At 45.0% G+C, this 16774-nt stretch overlaps 1 protein-coding gene across 3 annotated transcripts in view; it reads left to right on the top strand.

Annotated features, from left to right (window-relative positions):
• PITPNA (phosphatidylinositol transfer protein alpha) overlaps positions 1-16774 on the top strand; it is a 49700-nt gene that overhangs the window by 24588 nt on the left and 8338 nt on the right. For all 3 annotated transcript variants that reach the window (XM_008073364.1, XM_021706628.1, XM_021706629.1), the window contains 4 exons: positions 1250-1333; positions 5429-5506; positions 5652-5762; positions 6565-6687. In XM_008073364.1, the coding sequence (XP_008071555.1) occupies positions 1250-1333; positions 5429-5506; positions 5652-5762; positions 6565-6687 (396 nt within the window). The remainder of the gene's footprint in view (positions 1-1249; positions 1334-5428; positions 5507-5651; positions 5763-6564; positions 6688-16774) is intronic.

The raw sequence follows: 16774 nt of genomic DNA, 5'->3' as shown, positions 1-16774 counted from the left end.
GAACTCATCAGAAGGACAACATTAAATAAACTGTGATGCAGACAAATAGTGGCATACTCACAGCCATTAAAAAGAACCACTAAGAGCCGGGCTCGATGGCTCAGCCTGTAATCCCGTGCTTTGGGAAGCTGAGGTGAGTGGATTGCCTGAGCCTGTGGGTTTGAGACCCGCCCAGGCAACTTGGTGAGACCTCATCTTACAGTAAATCAAAAAATTAGCCGGGTGTGGTGGCACGCGCCTGTAGTTCCAGCTACTTGAAAGGCTGAGGCGGAAGGATCACAGGTGCCCAGCAGGTCGAGTCTGCGGTGGCCAGGAGTGGCCACTGCACTCCAGTCTGGGTGACAGAGTAAGACTCCAACTAAAAAAAATAAAAATTAAAAAAAAAAAAAGAACCACTAAGGCTGAACTCGGTGGCTCAGGCTATAATCCCAGCACTTTGGGAGGGCAAGGCAAGTGGATTGCCTGAGCCCACGAGTTAGAGATCCACCTGGGCAACTTAGCGAGACCTCGTCTCTACAATAAATAAAAAATTAGCTGGGTGTGGTAGTGTGCACCTGTAGTTCTGGCTACTTGGAAGGCTGAGGCAGAAGGATCACTGGAGCCCAGCAGGTCGAGGCTGCGGTGGCTTAGAACATGCCACTGCACTCCAGTCTGGGCTACAGAGTGAGATTCCAACTCAAAAAAAAAAAAAGACCCACTAGGGAACAATCTTCAAGATATATTGTTTGGCTTACAAAAAAAAAAAAAAGGAGGAGCTGATACCAATCCTACTGAAAGTATTCAGGGGGGGGGAGATACAAAACAGTATGTATTTGTACTATTATTTGTATTAAAAGAAAAGTCTGTGCACGTGGATGTTTGTATGTAACTAGAATGCAGAAGTAATACTTAGCCTGAAAAATCAGTATTTTTTTTCAAATTTATGTCTACCTAAAATCCAGCTGAGCATGGTGGCATTTGCCTATAATCCCAGCTACTCAGGAGGCTGAGACAGAAGTTTACAGCTGGAATACCCTACAACTGCTTCTTTGAATAGCCACTGTACTCCAGTGTGGGCAACATAGCAAGACCAGGTCTTGAAAAAAAATCTCTTATCTCATTCCTTTGGTTAACTTTATATATAATTCTTTACCAGTAGGACTTTCATGTCATTGGCTATGGGAATAGCTGTTCCTAGGGGTCCATTCTGGGTAAAGGGTGCCTTATAGCTGACAAAAAAACTACACAGTGGTCCCTCTTCTTCCTGTAGGTGCATAAACTGGAGCCTGAGACATGGAAACATGTGGAAGTCATATATATAGACATTGCAGATCGAAGCCAAGTACTTAGCAAGGTAGGAACTATTTAAAGATGTGAGGGCCTTAAAGGTAATCTCTGAGGCCACTGAGTTGTTGAGGCTACAGCATATGTACCATGAATCCCTATCGGAGTGGCCAGAAATACTGAAGTTTGCCTGGTATGATCTCCCCAGATGGGGAATCCCCACCTGCCTCCCCTGCATCGCAGCCAGTTCCCAGGAGATAAAGGGCTTAAGCCCTGGGCAGAAGAGCTTCTCTTCCAAGAATGTAGTTCAATTTTAAATATCTACATGGTACCAAATATGTGGAGGGAGGGGGAGAGAAACAGGCAAACAGAAATTCAACATGAAATAAGGGACTCCCTGCTCTTGAGGAGTTCATTGTTTAGTGAAGGAGACAACTAGTAAACCAAGTTACTGTGTGGCATGAAAAGTGTTGTGATAGGCCGGGCTTGGTGGCTCAACCTGTAATCCCAGCGCTTTGGGAGGCTGAGGTGAGTGGATTGCCTGAGCCCGCGAATCCGAAATCCACCTGGGCAACTGGGCGAGATCTCATCTCTACAATAAATTAAAAAAAATTAGCTGGGCATGGTAGTGCACCTGTAGTTCCAGCTACTTGGAAGGCCGAGGCGGAAGGATCGCTGGAGCCCAGCAGGTCGAGGCTGCAGTAGCCGGGAACAGCCACTGCACTCCAGTCTGGGTGACAGAGTGAGACTCCAACTCATAATAATTAAAAAAAAAAAGTGTTGTGATAGAGGACTGCACAAAACGCTGTGGGAATGCACTGGAAGGAGTGACCAATTGCTGAGATGAGTTAGGAGAGTTGGGTCTTTGGGTAGTGGCTAGATGGAGTGGGGGCAGGGCATTTAAATGTTGAGAGTTCAGCAGAGCTTGGTCCTGTGCCTGTACTTCCTCCACCACATTCACGGTGCTGGAATTTAGATCCCTAGCTCCACTCTGAGTTCCAAAATCCAGAAAGCAAGTTGCATCCCCATCATCCTCATTTGGATGTCTCGGAGGTCCCTCAAACTCAACATGTCCACAGTAGAATTCACACCACAGGCACTAGCAGTGCTGCTCCAGCCCAGATGACTTAATGTAGGAATTCTCCCTCTTTCCAGGGCTGTTGCAGCGGAGGCAGAGAGAGCATAGGGCCAGCACAGCCTAAGGAGTTGCTTACTTCAGGCCTGCCCTTTGCCTGCCTCATTATAGTCCCAGCCCTGCCCATAGGATCACCAGGCATTCCCACAGTAAGCACTCTTGGTAGAGGCAGTGGGCAGGAGCAGCGGGGTTCCAAGAAAGGCTGATGGGCCCAGCGGCTATGGCCCTACTGCTTTGTCTGACAGCCAGAAGTACTTGAAAGAAACTTTGGCCAGGTGCAGTGGCTCACACCTATAATCCTGGCACTTTGGGAGACCGAGGTGAGAGGATTGCCTGAGCCCCTGGGTTCAAGACCAGCCCAGGTAACTTGCCGAGAACTCATCGCTACAATAAATCAAAAAATCAGTTGGGCATGGTGATGCATGCCTATAGTTCCAGCTACATGGAAGGCTGAGGCAGAAGGATCACCTGAGCCCAATAGGTTGAGGCTGAGGTAGCCATGAGCGTGCCACTGTACTCCAGCCTGGGCAACAGAGTGAGACTCTGACTCAAAAAAAAAAAGAAAGAAACTTTGTGGGGCAAGAACTGGAATTTGGGATAATTAGTGTCCAGGTTTTGCTAGAATCTGCAGGCCACTGGGGCCTGTATGATGTTTGGATTATAGTCATCTTTTTTCTGCCTGTCCTGCTAACCAGAAAGTAAGCTGCTTGAAGGGTAAAACCATCATTTCTGTCTTTGTAGAGACAGAGGTTGGAACAGAATCGGCATTCTATAAATGTATATTAACTGAATAAATAACTGCAAAATTTTTTTAAAATTAAAGGTGTGAGTGGACTTTGAGATGCAGAAATGACATCTAAAGAAACCAGGGACTAGCTGGGCTCGGTGGCTCAGCCTGTAATCCCGTGCCTTTGGGAGGCTGAGGTGAGTGGATTGCCTGAGCCCGCGGGTTCGAGACCCGCCTGGGCAACTTGGCGAGACCTCATCTCTACAATAAATCAAAAATTAGCCAGGCGTGGTAACGTGCGCCTGTAGTTCCAGCTACTTGGAAGGCTGAGGCATAAGGATCGCTGGAGCCCAGCAGGTCGAGACTGCGGTGGCCGGGAGCAGCCACTGCACTCCAGTCTGGGTGACAGAGTGAGATTCCAACTCAAAAAAAAAAAGAAAAGAAAAGAAATTATTACTGGACAGTGAATGCACTATAGGTCAGGTATTTTGTCCTGCTGAAATGATGCCTAGCCTGAAAAATCACAGCACTAATTCTCTAATATTTTTCCAACCCAGTAATTAAAAACATTTATTGACTGCCTATTGTGTTTAGAATACTCTCTTAGGTCTTCTGGGCTCCAGGTGAGGAGTGCAGAATATATGAAAAACCAGGTCCCCTGCCCTCAAGAAGTTGGTGGTAGCTTTTCAGAGTAACAAACATTACAGCAGAGGCCTGGAAAAGGACAGTCTGCTGCTAGACCATAAACTTGGTGAGCACAGGACCCAGGTCTGTCTTGCTTGCTGCTCACTGTTGCTCCCAGAAAGTATTTGTTCAGGGAATGAGGGGATTAGATTTCACCTCATTCATTATTGTTCTTATTGGGCAGAGGCTTCGCTGGCATTAAGAGACAGGAATGTGTGGATTGCCTAAGCCCGCGGGTTCGAGACCCGCCTGGGCAGCAAGACCTCATCTCTACAATAAATCAAAAAATCAGCCAGGCATGGTAGCGCATGCCTGTAATTCCGGCTACTTGGAAGGCTGAGGCGGAAGGATCGCCGGAGCCCAGCAGGTCGAGGCTGCGGTGGCCGGGAGCGGCCACTGCACTCCAGTCTGGGCGACAGAGTGAGACTCCAACTCAAAAAAAAAAGAGACAGGAATGTAACTCTCTGCCCGTTGATAGGGAGTGTTTGCTCTTTGTATCCCAGAGATGTGATAACTCTTTTTGTGGTCCCTGTGCGCTTAAGATATTTTGATTTGTGCATTTCCAAAAAGATACAAAAACCATCTTGCACTTCCTTGCTTGATATCTCTACCTTCACACTCAAAAGGTTGATGGATTTTTCAAAAGACTTCTTATTGAAGTACAGCGTGTAAAGCAAAGTGAATATACTTTAAATGTGCAGCTTGATGAATTTTCTCAAACTTAATATACCCAAGTATTTCTCAAATAGAATACCAGCAGAAGTATGGTTCTATGAGTGTTTTGTCAGTTCTGGTTGTTCTTTTTGAATGAAGGGAAACAGTTAGGAAGATCTAGTTTTTTAAAGCACACACAAATAATCTCCTTAGCTTTAGGAAATACTTTATATGAGAGAGAGGGAGAGAGATTTATTATCTTCATTATTTTGGTTACACTATAATGAGTTTGCTTTTCCTGAGCCCACATTAACCAATGTAGAGGGACAGCTGAAAAATTAAACTTTTGTTGTGGTTAATTAACATGGAGAATTGACTGCATTATAAATCAGTGAAGTGAGAATGACCAATAGTGGATAGGTACTATACATTAAACATTTCCAATAATGATTTTATTAAAACAAGCCAGAGGGAGATTGCACTAGATTTCAGGAATGGCAGCCAGTTATTCTTAGCTCTGCTATATTTCAGAACCACCTGCAGAGATTAAAAAAAAAAAAATCCATGCTGCTCTCACCTGCAGATACTCTTATTCACTGGCTTTTAGGTGGGGTAGCCTAGAAATCTGTATTTTGAAAAAAATCTTCCCTGCTGATTTGGATGCTCATCCCAGGTTGAAAATCTCTATCTTAAACATTGGAAATACATGCCTGCTCAGACAATCTGGTGGTACTTTCATACTGGTAAAGTTGAAAATAAACCCTGGCAGAGAAAATCACATATAACTTTCTCTGAGGCAAATGTAAACAGTTCTACATCTTGCTGGTAACATTTTCCCTTATTTGCTATGCGCCAGCATCAAAAACTGGTATGAAGTGTACTCTAATGAAAAATCTGTTTTCCCCCCCTCTCACTCTCTCTTTCTTCCCTCTCTCCTCCAACCCCATTACCACAATTTTCCTCAGGATTACAAGGCAGAGGAAGACCCAGCAAAATTTAAGTCTATCAAAACGGGCCGAGGACCCTTGGGCCCAAATTGGAAGGTATATCCTCATCGCCAGGGGGCTGGAGACAATGTGGGTGGTCCTCTCCCCAAGCATGGAGGAGAGGATTGGCTGGGATTGAGCTAAGAGCCTGAGGTCTGCCCTCTTAGTTACTGGCCTGCCTGTGGGTATGTTTCCAATGCAGCAAGAACTTGTAAATCAGAAAGACTGCCCATATATGTGTGCATACAAACTGGTTACTGTCAAGTTCAAGTGGTGGGGCCTGCAGAACAAAGTGGAAAACTTTATACATAAGGTAAGTAACCAGAGTGAGGCCTTCCCGGTGACCTCCTTGTGTGTGTGTTGGTGAGGTGTTTTTGCCCAACAAGAGAAGACCATGCAACCCACATGACCCGTATTGTAGGACTGCCAGAATTAGAAGACTTCACAGTTTGGTTTCCTAGACCCCCCACTTCCTCTTGCACTTAACTCTATTTCAGTTTAACGCTGTCTATCTGGGGATACCATAGGTAACGGAAGGAAACCAAGGCAAAGGAAACCAAGGCAAAGGAATGACACGGGAAGGGACTTGCCATAACTGAGCTATACATAAAGCCCAATCTTTGTTTTCTTTTTTTGACAAAACCACCTTCATGTCAATCGATCTTTGTTTTCTTGAAGGCAGAAAACAAGAGGTACTGTGAACCAAATTCTCCAGTGCCCTGAATTGCTCTACCAGGCAGACCTAAGGGGTTTATAGCCTTTAAATCTGATGTGTTAAATCCTCACTCTTGGGTCACATTTCATAGCTGCTGGCCAGTTTTAATCTGGCATTAGGCACTAGAGATAAGGAGGAAATTTGGCAGTTGTTTTGGCGCTTTGGTTTGCCTAGGAGTTCATGGGCTGCCTGTCCTGGTCATATTTTGGGCAAAGGGCCCATTCTTTCTTGGGGGCTTCCTCCTACTTGAAGCCATACCTGCTAAGACACATGAAAGCAAAGGTCACTGAACTATGGCAGATCCAGATAAGCCAGCTAGGCATCACTTCCCCAGTAAAGTGTAGGCAATCATGGGGAGGAGGGCTGTAGCAGTTCTAACTTGGTTCCCTCCTTTTTATAGCAAGAGAGGCGTCTGTTTACAAACTTTCACAGGCAGCTGTTCTGTTGGCTCGATAAGTGGGTTGACCTGACCATGGATGACATTCGAAGGATGGAAGAAGAGACGAAGAGACAGCTGGATGAGGTGAGTGGGATCCCAGAGAAGACTTGGGCTCTCAGTTAGATAAACCAGTGAACATTAAGGACACTGTCATACTGGGGCACTTCACTGAGAGCACCGTCCGATAGTTCCAGGAACATGTCAGTGTCTGCGATGGGTAAGATACAATGCCAGGAAATATGGGAACTATAAGCAAGAAAATAGCCTGTGCTCTTCAATTTGCAGTTTAGTTGAAGTCTTGGCATATCCACAGACAAATATGGCAGTATGTGCCAAATGCCAAGTGAGTATTACAGCTGCTGCAGTGATTCTTCAGAGCCAGGTTGAGGGGTGGCTTGTGCTGGGCTGTAGAGTTGGAGGTGACCCTGGGAGGAGACAGCAGGGCTGATCCATGAATACCATGTGTGTTACCCACAGAGGACAGCAGCAGCACATGCAGGAGCTGACTGCTCTGTACAGTTGTTTTGAGCTATTTTTAGAGTCTGAAGCTTTTTCTCTTTTTTGGCCTTGGCATAGATCCCAGAAGAAGGGCTATCTGCTCCATGGGAGCCTGAAGACCTAGCACTCCTCCTGCCTCATTTGGGGATGCTGATGCTTCCTTGAGAAGCCCATTCAGAGAGGATTGTCAGTAAATAACATTCAAGCACTCACTGTGTACTAGACAGTGTTCTAGGGGCTTTTACATACATCTTCTGGTATGTCTTCACAACACCCTCTGAGGAAGCACTGTTGTTATCCTCACCCTCAGATGAGAAAGTAGAGGCTCTGAGAGCTCAATGCTGCTATGCCCAGGGTCACACTGCCTGCAGGTGATATAATCAGGGTAAAAGCCCAGGGCTCTTTGGCTCCAGAACCATAGCTCTTAATCACTTACTTCTACTCCTCCCTCTAAATGGTGTTTGGGGCCCTCCTGTCCCCTTGGAGCTAAAAATAAAATAAGGCAGGAAGCTCTGTTTCATAAGAACTGCCATTCATTTGTACCCCCTTGCCCTGGTGGGGGCTGGCGTGGAGCCTAGGTAGCCATTAGAGGCATTGCTTTGCACCAGTCTTGCCCAGCTCTCCTGCAGTGGCTCAAGTGAGAACTAGGCTTGGGTGCCCATGGTGCTCCATGCTACATGGATGCTTCCTGCTTTACTGCTGGTCTAGGGTGGAAACTGGGCCCAGAATCTCTTCCTTTCTCTGGAGCCCACAGGGAACTGTTTTTACCATCCAGGTGACACTCTTCTTAGACTGATTCACTGATAAGTGAATCCTTCTGCCTCCGTCTCTGAAGGTGCTGGAATTACAGGCACAAATCACTGTGCCCAGCCAATTTCTCAACTTTAGATATCAACTGTTGACTTCTTCCCATGGAGCATTTGTCCCTTTTAACCCCACCCACCACTCATATATGTCCCATCTGCATTCTTCAATGTCACAATTTGGTTAATTCATTATTTATTGTATATATTATTATGACTTTGTCATTCTTTTTCCCAGTTGAACCCTATAGTCTTCTCTGATTTCATTCCTTTCTTGTACAATGTTTTGGGTTTTTTAAAAAATGAAGTGAATAATTGCCTCCCTTCTGTTAGCTTAGTTTTATGTGTACAGTTGATCCTTCAACAACATGGGTTTGAACTGCATGGGTGCACTTAGAAGCAGAATTTTTTCAACCAAACACAGATCAAAAATACAGTAGTGGCCAGGTGCGGTGGCTCATGCCTGTGATCCTAACACTTTGGGAGGCCGAGACAGGAGAATCGCTTAAGGCCGGGAGTTTAAGACCAGCCTGGGCAACATGGTGAGACCTCGTCTCTACAAGAAATACAAAAATTAGTGGGCCAGAGTGGCACACACCTATAGTCCCAGTTACTTGGGAGGCTGAAGTGGAAGGATCACTTGAGCCCAGGAGTTCAAGGCTGTGGTGAGCCAGGATCACACCACTGCACTCCAGCCTATGTGACAGAGTGAGACCCCAACTCAAAAAAAGTGGGGGAGTCCTGGAACAAACCCCACTAAAGGATGGCTGTGTAGATCATTGTTTTGCTTTGAGTCTTTACATGGATGGTGTGGTTTGTTGGTGTATGGTATGCGTTGCATAATAACGTGGTTGGTGTTGTGCTGTAGTCATTCATTTTGTTTTGTTTTTTTTAGCTTTTAAGTTTTTATTTTAAAGATATGGGGTACAATTCAGGGTTAGTTACACAAATATTCATTATGTAGGTACCCTTGTTGATGAGGTGTGCCCCTCTTTCCCTGGGCAGATTCCCATTACTGCCAATCCCACCTCCCACATTTTGCTCCTACTTAGTGAGCCCTTTGAATCAAAACATCCCTTTGTGCCGGGCTTGGTGGCTCAGCCTGTAATCCCAGCACTTTGGGAGGCTGAGATGAGTGGATTGCCTGAGTCCATGAATTTGAGACCAACCCAGGCAACTTGGCAAGACCTTGTCTCTACAATAACTAGAAAATTAGCTGGGAGTGATAGCTACTTGGAAGGCTGAGGCGGAAGGATCACTGGAGCCCAGTGGGTCAATGCTGGAGTGGCCGTGAGTATGCCACTGCATTCCAGCCTTGGCAACAGAGTGAGACTCCAACTTAAAAAAAAAAAAAAGCCAGGCTCGGTGGCTCAGCCTGTAATTCCGCACCTTTGGGAGGCTGAGGTGAGTGAATTGCCTGAGCCCAGAGGTTCGAGACCTGCCTGGGCAACTTGGCGAGACCTCATCTCTACAATAAATCAAAATAAGCCAGGCACAGTAGCGCGCACCTATAGTTCCGCCTTGGAAGGCTAAGGCGGAAGGATCGCCGGAGCGGCCACTGCACTCCAGTCTGGGTGACAGTGAGACTCCAACTCAAAAAAAAAAAAAAAATTCGCTTCAGTTCTGGAAAATGTTTTTGTATTATTTATTAATTTTCTCCCTTCTGTTTTCTTTGTTCTCTTTCTAGATTTTTTATTGTCACAAGTTGGACCCTATGTATGACTCAACCTTCTAATTTTCTTTTCCCCTTTTTTTGAATTGGAGGCTCACTCGCGACCACCCCAGCATCGACCTGCTGGGCTCTGGTGATCCTTCCAAGTAGCCAGAACTACAGGCGTGTGCTACCACACCCGGCTAGTTTTTTGATTTATTGTAGAGATGAGGTTTCGCCAAGTTTCCTGGGCTAGTCTTGAACCTGCGGGCTCAGTCAATCCACTCACCTCGGCCTCCCAAAGTGTTAGGATTACAGGCTGAACCACCAAGCCAGCTCTTCTCTCCTTTTTAATCTTTCTGGGAGATTTTATTCCAATGGCAACTCCTTTCTCCTCTGTTAATTTTTTTAAGGATTTCTTCTTTTTTATTTTTTAATTTTTTTGAGTTGGAGTCTCACTCTGTTGCCCAGGCTAGAGTGCAGTGGCATGCTCACAGCCACCACAGCCTAGAACCACACAGGCATGTGCCACCACCGGCTAATTTGTTATTTATTTATTGTAGAGACAAATTCTTGCCAAGTTGCCCAGGCTGGTCTCAAACTCCTGGGCTCAGGCAATCCTCTCGCCTCAGCCTCCCAAAGTGCTGGGATTACAGGTGTGAGTCACTGTGCCTGGCATGTGTTTTTTTAATACATCCTTTCTTTTTTTCCTACATGTATTATCTTCCTTTTCTGAAGATAGTTTTTTGTTTTCTAAGGTTTCTCTCTACTTCCTGAATAATCTGTTTCCTCTAGGCTCCTTTGTGCATTTTGCAGTGGACCCTTTTATGTTAGGGGCTTTCCTCAAATCAGTGGGTAGGCTTCATTTCAGGGTAGTCAGGTTGTTACAGTGAGGAATGCCTGCTTCAGGACTTGGAGTGTTTTGGGGTGGGCTACTTACTTTGCCTAGTCTCTGAGGGGATAGTCAGGCAGTCAGCAATGTGGGGGTCAAACTGGGGGAGGGTCCCAATGGCCTCACCATGCCACTGGCTGACTTTCTCATAATCCCTCATATTCTGCATTGTGCCCACCTTGCCCCAGCCGAACCTGAGGTCCTAATTTCAGACTCCCCACAGCATCTTCAGAGAGTGAACCTCTGGCTTTTGCTATAGCAGGAAGGGGCCTAACTGTTGTCTATTGAGACTGTCAAATAAGTTGCCAGTTTTCAACCCCATTTGGTATTCCCACCTTCAGAGGCACCTGGTGCTTCCAGCTCCTGAGCCTTTGGAGAACCTGCAGCACAAACTGTCTGCTCCTTCTTAGCTATCCATCCTCACAAGTTTCAGATTCTGCTCTGCAAATTAGTTACTAACTTTTCTGTCCTTTTTCCATCTTCCAAAATGTTGTTACTGTCTCTTACCTGCTGTTGTCGCCTTTGTTCTTGTTGTCTCCGTGGTTTTATATCTTCTTTTATTCTCTTCCAGTTATTGTAGTAGGGTTTTAGGGGGGAAAAGATAAATGCATGTATTCAATTTGCCGTGATTAACTGCAAGCTTGCAATCAAAATTATGACTGTTATTCTTTAAACCAATGTGTAGTAGTGTAGTGCAGGTGGATATTTTGTGAGTTATGAGGGGTCACTATAAGGCCACAGTCACCACTGCTGTAACTCTTGTCCCTTTGGTTGGTGGATCCACTGTTCTTGAACAAGGCTTAAAGATTTGAGAAACAAGGGATCAAGAGATTAGTTCTTTGCCCTAAAAAGAAAAATTTCAGGAAGTATGTGCCAGTAGGAGAGCAGTTTCTCTCTCTCTCTGCCTTTCTCTGCTCCCTCCCTTTTTTCTCCCTCTCCCATGCTCTTGCTCTCTTAAGAGGCTCATAATCTCAAAAATGGAAGCAGGAACCTGAAAAGTCACTCAGTCCAATTATATGCTCAGTGCTCTAGTCCTCTCTGCAGCTTCCCCACTAGCCTATGCTTGATTACAGCCTTATTATAATGGGGAGTTCACGTGTCCTGAATATGGTGGTGATAAAAGTATTTTTATTACTAATAGAAGCTAACATGCATTGAGGTCTTACTATGTGCCTGTCACATGTGGTAAAATTTTTACATGTATTGCATCATCAAATCCTCATGACAACCTATAACATAGGCCATTTTATTTGGGGGGGTTAGAGTCTTACTTTCTCACCCACACTGGAGTGCACTGGCACACTCACAACCACCGCAGCCTCATCCCTCTGGGATCAGGCGATCCTCCTGCCTCAGCCTTCCAAGTAGCTGGAACTACAGGCACGTGCCACCATGCCTGGCTAATTTTTTGATTTATTGTAGAGATGAGGTCATGCCAAACTGCCCAGGTTGGTCTCGAACCACTGGGCTCAGGCAATTCTCTCATCTCTGCCTCCTAAAGTGCTGTGATTACAGGCTTGAGCCACCAGTGCCCGGCCCATTTTATTTTATAGATACAGAAACTGAGCCTCACAGAAGTTAAGGATGCTTTGTAGTTCATTGAACTAGTACCTCCTAGGCCTTTGGCCATTAACTCTGTAGATAATGAGACTGAGAAAAGATAACTCATTTTTTTAAATTTTAAGAAGTTTTCCTATTTACTGGACTCTCTAAAACATTTGCTGAAAAACAGCAAAGATTCTGTGTGCATGATTAAGATTCTGCAGAATTTTCTTGCCAGGCCTTCCCTTATGGATCTTCCTTTTTAAGTCCCTGTTGGCTCCATGATTCCTCTGATCCTTCCATGGCCCATTCCTTCTGAACTTGGCCCTTGGTGATGGAGCTGAGAGGCTGTGTGACACCCTTGCTCAGCTGGCCCACCTCAGGCGCTGTGACTGAGCCTCTTCACAGCTGGTTTCCCTGTCCATATGCTTGGACGGAATGTGCCAGACCCTTCTCATCACCTGACTCTTGATGCAGAAGGCCCTTCCTCTATCCGGCTTTCTGACTGATGGGTCACTATCAATTTTAGATTTAAGTCTTAACTTCTGGGCTGTTTACCCAAAGACTGTAAATCTCCCAGTGCAGTGAAGCAGGACAGTATACCCCAAATTTTCCAGTTTGGGATTGTGATAGATGTAGGTACTAAGGGTTAGGCTGATAAGGAGAAACCACCTGGTACCTAGCACACCTGGTAGGCCATGAGAGAGCAGAATTTAAGATTTCCACAGCATCTACACAGGTAGAGCTAGGTCTTTTAAGGCTAACGGATCGTATGCGAAGGATGTTTCTGCCCACGTGAAGTCTTAATTCCCTCTGACCTGCTGACATTGATTGCCTCAGGACAGTCCGACTGGAACACTGGCCAACAGCTCAAAATTAGCAGTGTGTGGTGGCATGTGCCTATAATCCTAGCTACTTGGAAGACTGAGGCAGGAGGATCACTTAAGTCCAGGACTCACCAGCCTTGAGTCCAACTCAGTCCTCAACCAGCCTTGAGTTCAACTCAGTCTAGTCTTGAGTGCATGGCTGCAATAAGCTGTGATTGCACCACTACACTCCATCCTGGATGACAGAACAAGACCCTGTCTCAAAAAAATAAAAAAATCTGATAAAAAATATCAGTTTAAAGCACTGAAAAGTAGCCATAAACCAGTTGGCATTGGTATACAGGTATGACATATGTGGAATTGTATTTAGAATCTTGTTAGAAAACCACTGTTTATAAACAGGTACAGCCCTTTAGAAAAGAAATTTGACAATAAATAACAGGAGACTTAAATTATTTAATTCCATTTTTGTGGGAATTTTTCCTAAGGAATTAATCCTAATTACCAACTACACACACAAGAGAGCAAAAAACAAAAACCTAAGCACACAAAGATTTTCATCACACTAAGAACCTAGAAATAACAGTAAGGAACATCCAACACAGGGTAATGATAAGAGTACAGAGCAAGCCAGGCTTGGTAGCTCAGCCTGTAATCCCAGCACTTCAGGAGGCTGAGGTGAGTGGATTGCCTGAGCCCGCAGGTTCGAGACCTGCCTGGGCAACTTGGTGAGACCTCATCTCTACAATAAATCAAAAATTAGTCAGGCATGGTAGCACGGGCCTGTAGTTCCAGCTACTTGGAAAGCTGAGGCAGAAGGATCGCCAGAGCCCAGCAGGTCGAGGCTGCAGTGGCCGGGAGCAGCCACTGCACTCCAGCCTGGGTGACAGTGAGACTCCAATTCAAAAAAAAAAAAAGTACAGAGCAAAATATTTTGCAGTTATAAATGTATATGTGAAATAATTTTTTAGTGGGAAATGCTTTGTTTAATGCTCAGAGAAAATAACTATCCAGTGCATGCAATACAATCATAACTGTAAAAGTGTGTAGAAAGACTTTGAAAATGTGTAAAAATATGTATAGTGGCTTTTGTTTTTTTTTGCGGGCTAATCGATCTCATTCTGAGATGGTGGTGGCTACCTTTAAATGCTGAGGATACAAGTGATTTTCTTCCTTTCAAGTTTTCAGTATTTCCCAAAAACTGTTCAATTGCTTATGTATCACCCAAATATTGAAAAGTTAAACTGTATTTAAGAAGAAAACGCCAGGTGCTGTGGCTTGTGCCCATAATCCCAGCACTTTGGGAGGCCTGGGTGAGTGGATTGCCGGAACTCACGAATTCGAGACCAGGCTGGACAACTTGGAGAGACCTCATCTCTACAGTAAATCAAAAAAATTAACTGGGCATGGTGGCGTGTGCCTATAGTTCTAGCAATTTGGAAGGCTGAGGCGGAAGGATCACCTGAGCCTAGCAGGTGGAGGTTGTGGTGGCCATGAGCGTGCCACTGCACTCCAGCCTGGATGACAAAGTGAGACTCCAACTGAAAAAAAAAAAATTTCAGCCATGCACAGAGGCTCACGCCCATAATCCCAGCACTTTGGGAGGCCAAGGTGAGAGGATTGCCTGAGCCCACAGATTCGAGACTAGGCTGGGTAACTTGGCGAGACTGCATCTCTACAATAAATCCAAAAAACAGCCAGATATGAGATGGCACATGGCTGTAGATCCAGCTTCTTGGAAGGCTGAGGTGGAAGGATCGCCTGAGCCCAGTAAGTTGAGGCTGCAGTGGTCATGAGTGTGCCATCACGCTCTTGCCTGGGCAACAACTCCGACTCATAAAAAATTTTTTTCTGTAGAGATGGGGTCTTGTTACGTTGTCCAGGATGGTCTTCAACTCCTGGCCTCAAAAAATCCTCCTACCTCTGCGTGGGCTCGGTGGCTCAGCCTGTAATCCCAGCACTTTGGGAGGCCGAGGTGAGTGGATTGCCTGAGCCCACAGGTTCAAGACCTGCCTGGGCAACTTGGCGAGACCTCATCTCTACAATAAGTAAAAAATTAGACAGGCGTGGTAGCGCATGCCTGTAGTTCCAGCTACCTGGAAGGCTGGGGTGGAAGGATCACCGGAGCCCTGCAGGTTGAGGCTGCAGTGGCTGGGAGCAGTCACAGAACTCCAGTCTGAGTGACAGAGTGAGACTCCAACTCAAAAAAAAAAAAAATCCTCCTGCCTCAACCTCCCAAAACACTGGGATCACAGGTGTGAGCCAGCAAGCACGATCCCAGCTTTATTTACTTTATTTTTTTCCTCCCCAGCCTCGCCCCCTGCTTTATTTTTTATTGAACTTTTTTTGTTGTTTTTTGGTTTAATCTCACTTCAACCTCCCAAAACACTGGGATCACAGGTGTGAGCCAGCAAGCACGATCCCAGCTTTATTTACTTTATTTTTTTCCTCCCCAGCCTCGCCCCCTGCTTTATTTTTTATTGAACTTTTTTTGTTGTTTTTTGGTTTAATCTCACTTCAACCTCCCAAAACACTGGGATCACAGGTGTGAGCCAGCAAGCACGATCCCAGCTTTATTTACTTTATTTTTTTCCTCCCCAGCCTCGCCCCCTGCTTTATTTTTTATTGAACTTTTTTTGTTGTTTTTTGGTTTAATCTCACTTCAACCTCCCAAAACACTGGGATCACAGGTGTGAGCCAGCAAGCACGATCCCAGCTTTATTTACTTTATTTTTTTCCTCCCCAGCCTCGCCCCCTGCTTTATTTTTTATTGAACTTTTTTTGTTGTTTTTTGGTTTAATCTCACTTCAACCTCCCAAAACACTGGGATCACAGGTGTGAGCCAGCAAGCACGATCCCAGCTTTATTTACTTTATTTTTTTCCTCCCCAGCCTCGCCCCCTGCTTTATTTTTTATTGAACTTTTTTTGTTGTTTTTTGGTTTAATCTCACTTCAACCTCCCAAAACACTGGGATCACAGGTGTGAGCCAGCAAGCACGATCCCAGCTTTATTTACTTTATTTTTTTCCTCCCCAGCCTCGCCCCCTGCTTTATTTTTTATTGAACTTTTTTTGTTGTTTTTTGGTTTAATCTCACTTCAACCTCCCAAAACACTGGGATCACAGGTGTGAGCCAGCAAGCACGATCCCAGCTTTATTTACTTTATTTTTTTCCTCCCCAGCCTCGCCCCCTGCTTTATTTTTTATTGAACTTTTTTTGTTGTTTTTTGGTTTAATCTCACTTCAACCTCCCAAAACACTGGGATCACAGGTGTGAGCCAGCAAGCACGATCCCAGCTTTATTTACTTTATTTTTTTCCTCCCCAGCCTCGCCCCCTGCTTTATTTTTTATTGAACTTTTTTTGTTGTTTTTTGGTTTAATCTCACTTCAACCTCCCAAAACACTGGGATTACAGGCTGAGCCACCGAGCACAGCTTATTGAACTTTTTATTCTGAGATGATTGTAAGATTCACTTGCAGTTATAAGAAATAACAGAAAAATCCAAGTACCCTTAACCCATTTTCCACTAGTGGTAACATCTTGCAAAACTAGTACAATATAATAACCAGAATATTGACATTGTCTTGATTTCTCCATAACCTAGCCTTGTAATTGCCCATATCTTCAAGGAGTCCTGGTTCCATTTAGTAGAGAGTGGTATTTGGAAATCAAGAGCTGAGTGCTAGATGTGCTATTGGGTTATTGCCCCAGCCCTTCTCATAGGACAGTGCTAAGGAACTTTTACTCCATGGTTATTTCTACATCTACTTCATATATTAGGTTCACACAAATGCATCTAATTCCAATCTAACACCACAGGGTTGTCATTTATTTATTTTATTATTTTATTTTTTTGAGTTGGAGTCTCTGTCACCCAGGCTGGAGTGCAGTAGCACACTCATGGCCACCACAGCCTCAACCTGCTGGACTCAGGTGATCCTTCCACCTCAGCCTTCC

Source organism: Carlito syrichta, unplaced genomic scaffold (genome assembly GCF_000164805.1).
Source record: "Carlito syrichta isolate Samal-C Ts95f unplaced genomic scaffold, Tarsius_syrichta-2.0.1 Scaffold315828, whole genome shotgun sequence".
Classification (NCBI taxonomy): domain Eukaryota; kingdom Metazoa; phylum Chordata; class Mammalia; order Primates; family Tarsiidae; genus Carlito; species Carlito syrichta.
The sequence above is the reverse complement of the archived record's forward strand: the minus strand, read 5'-3'. Positions and strand labels throughout refer to the sequence as shown.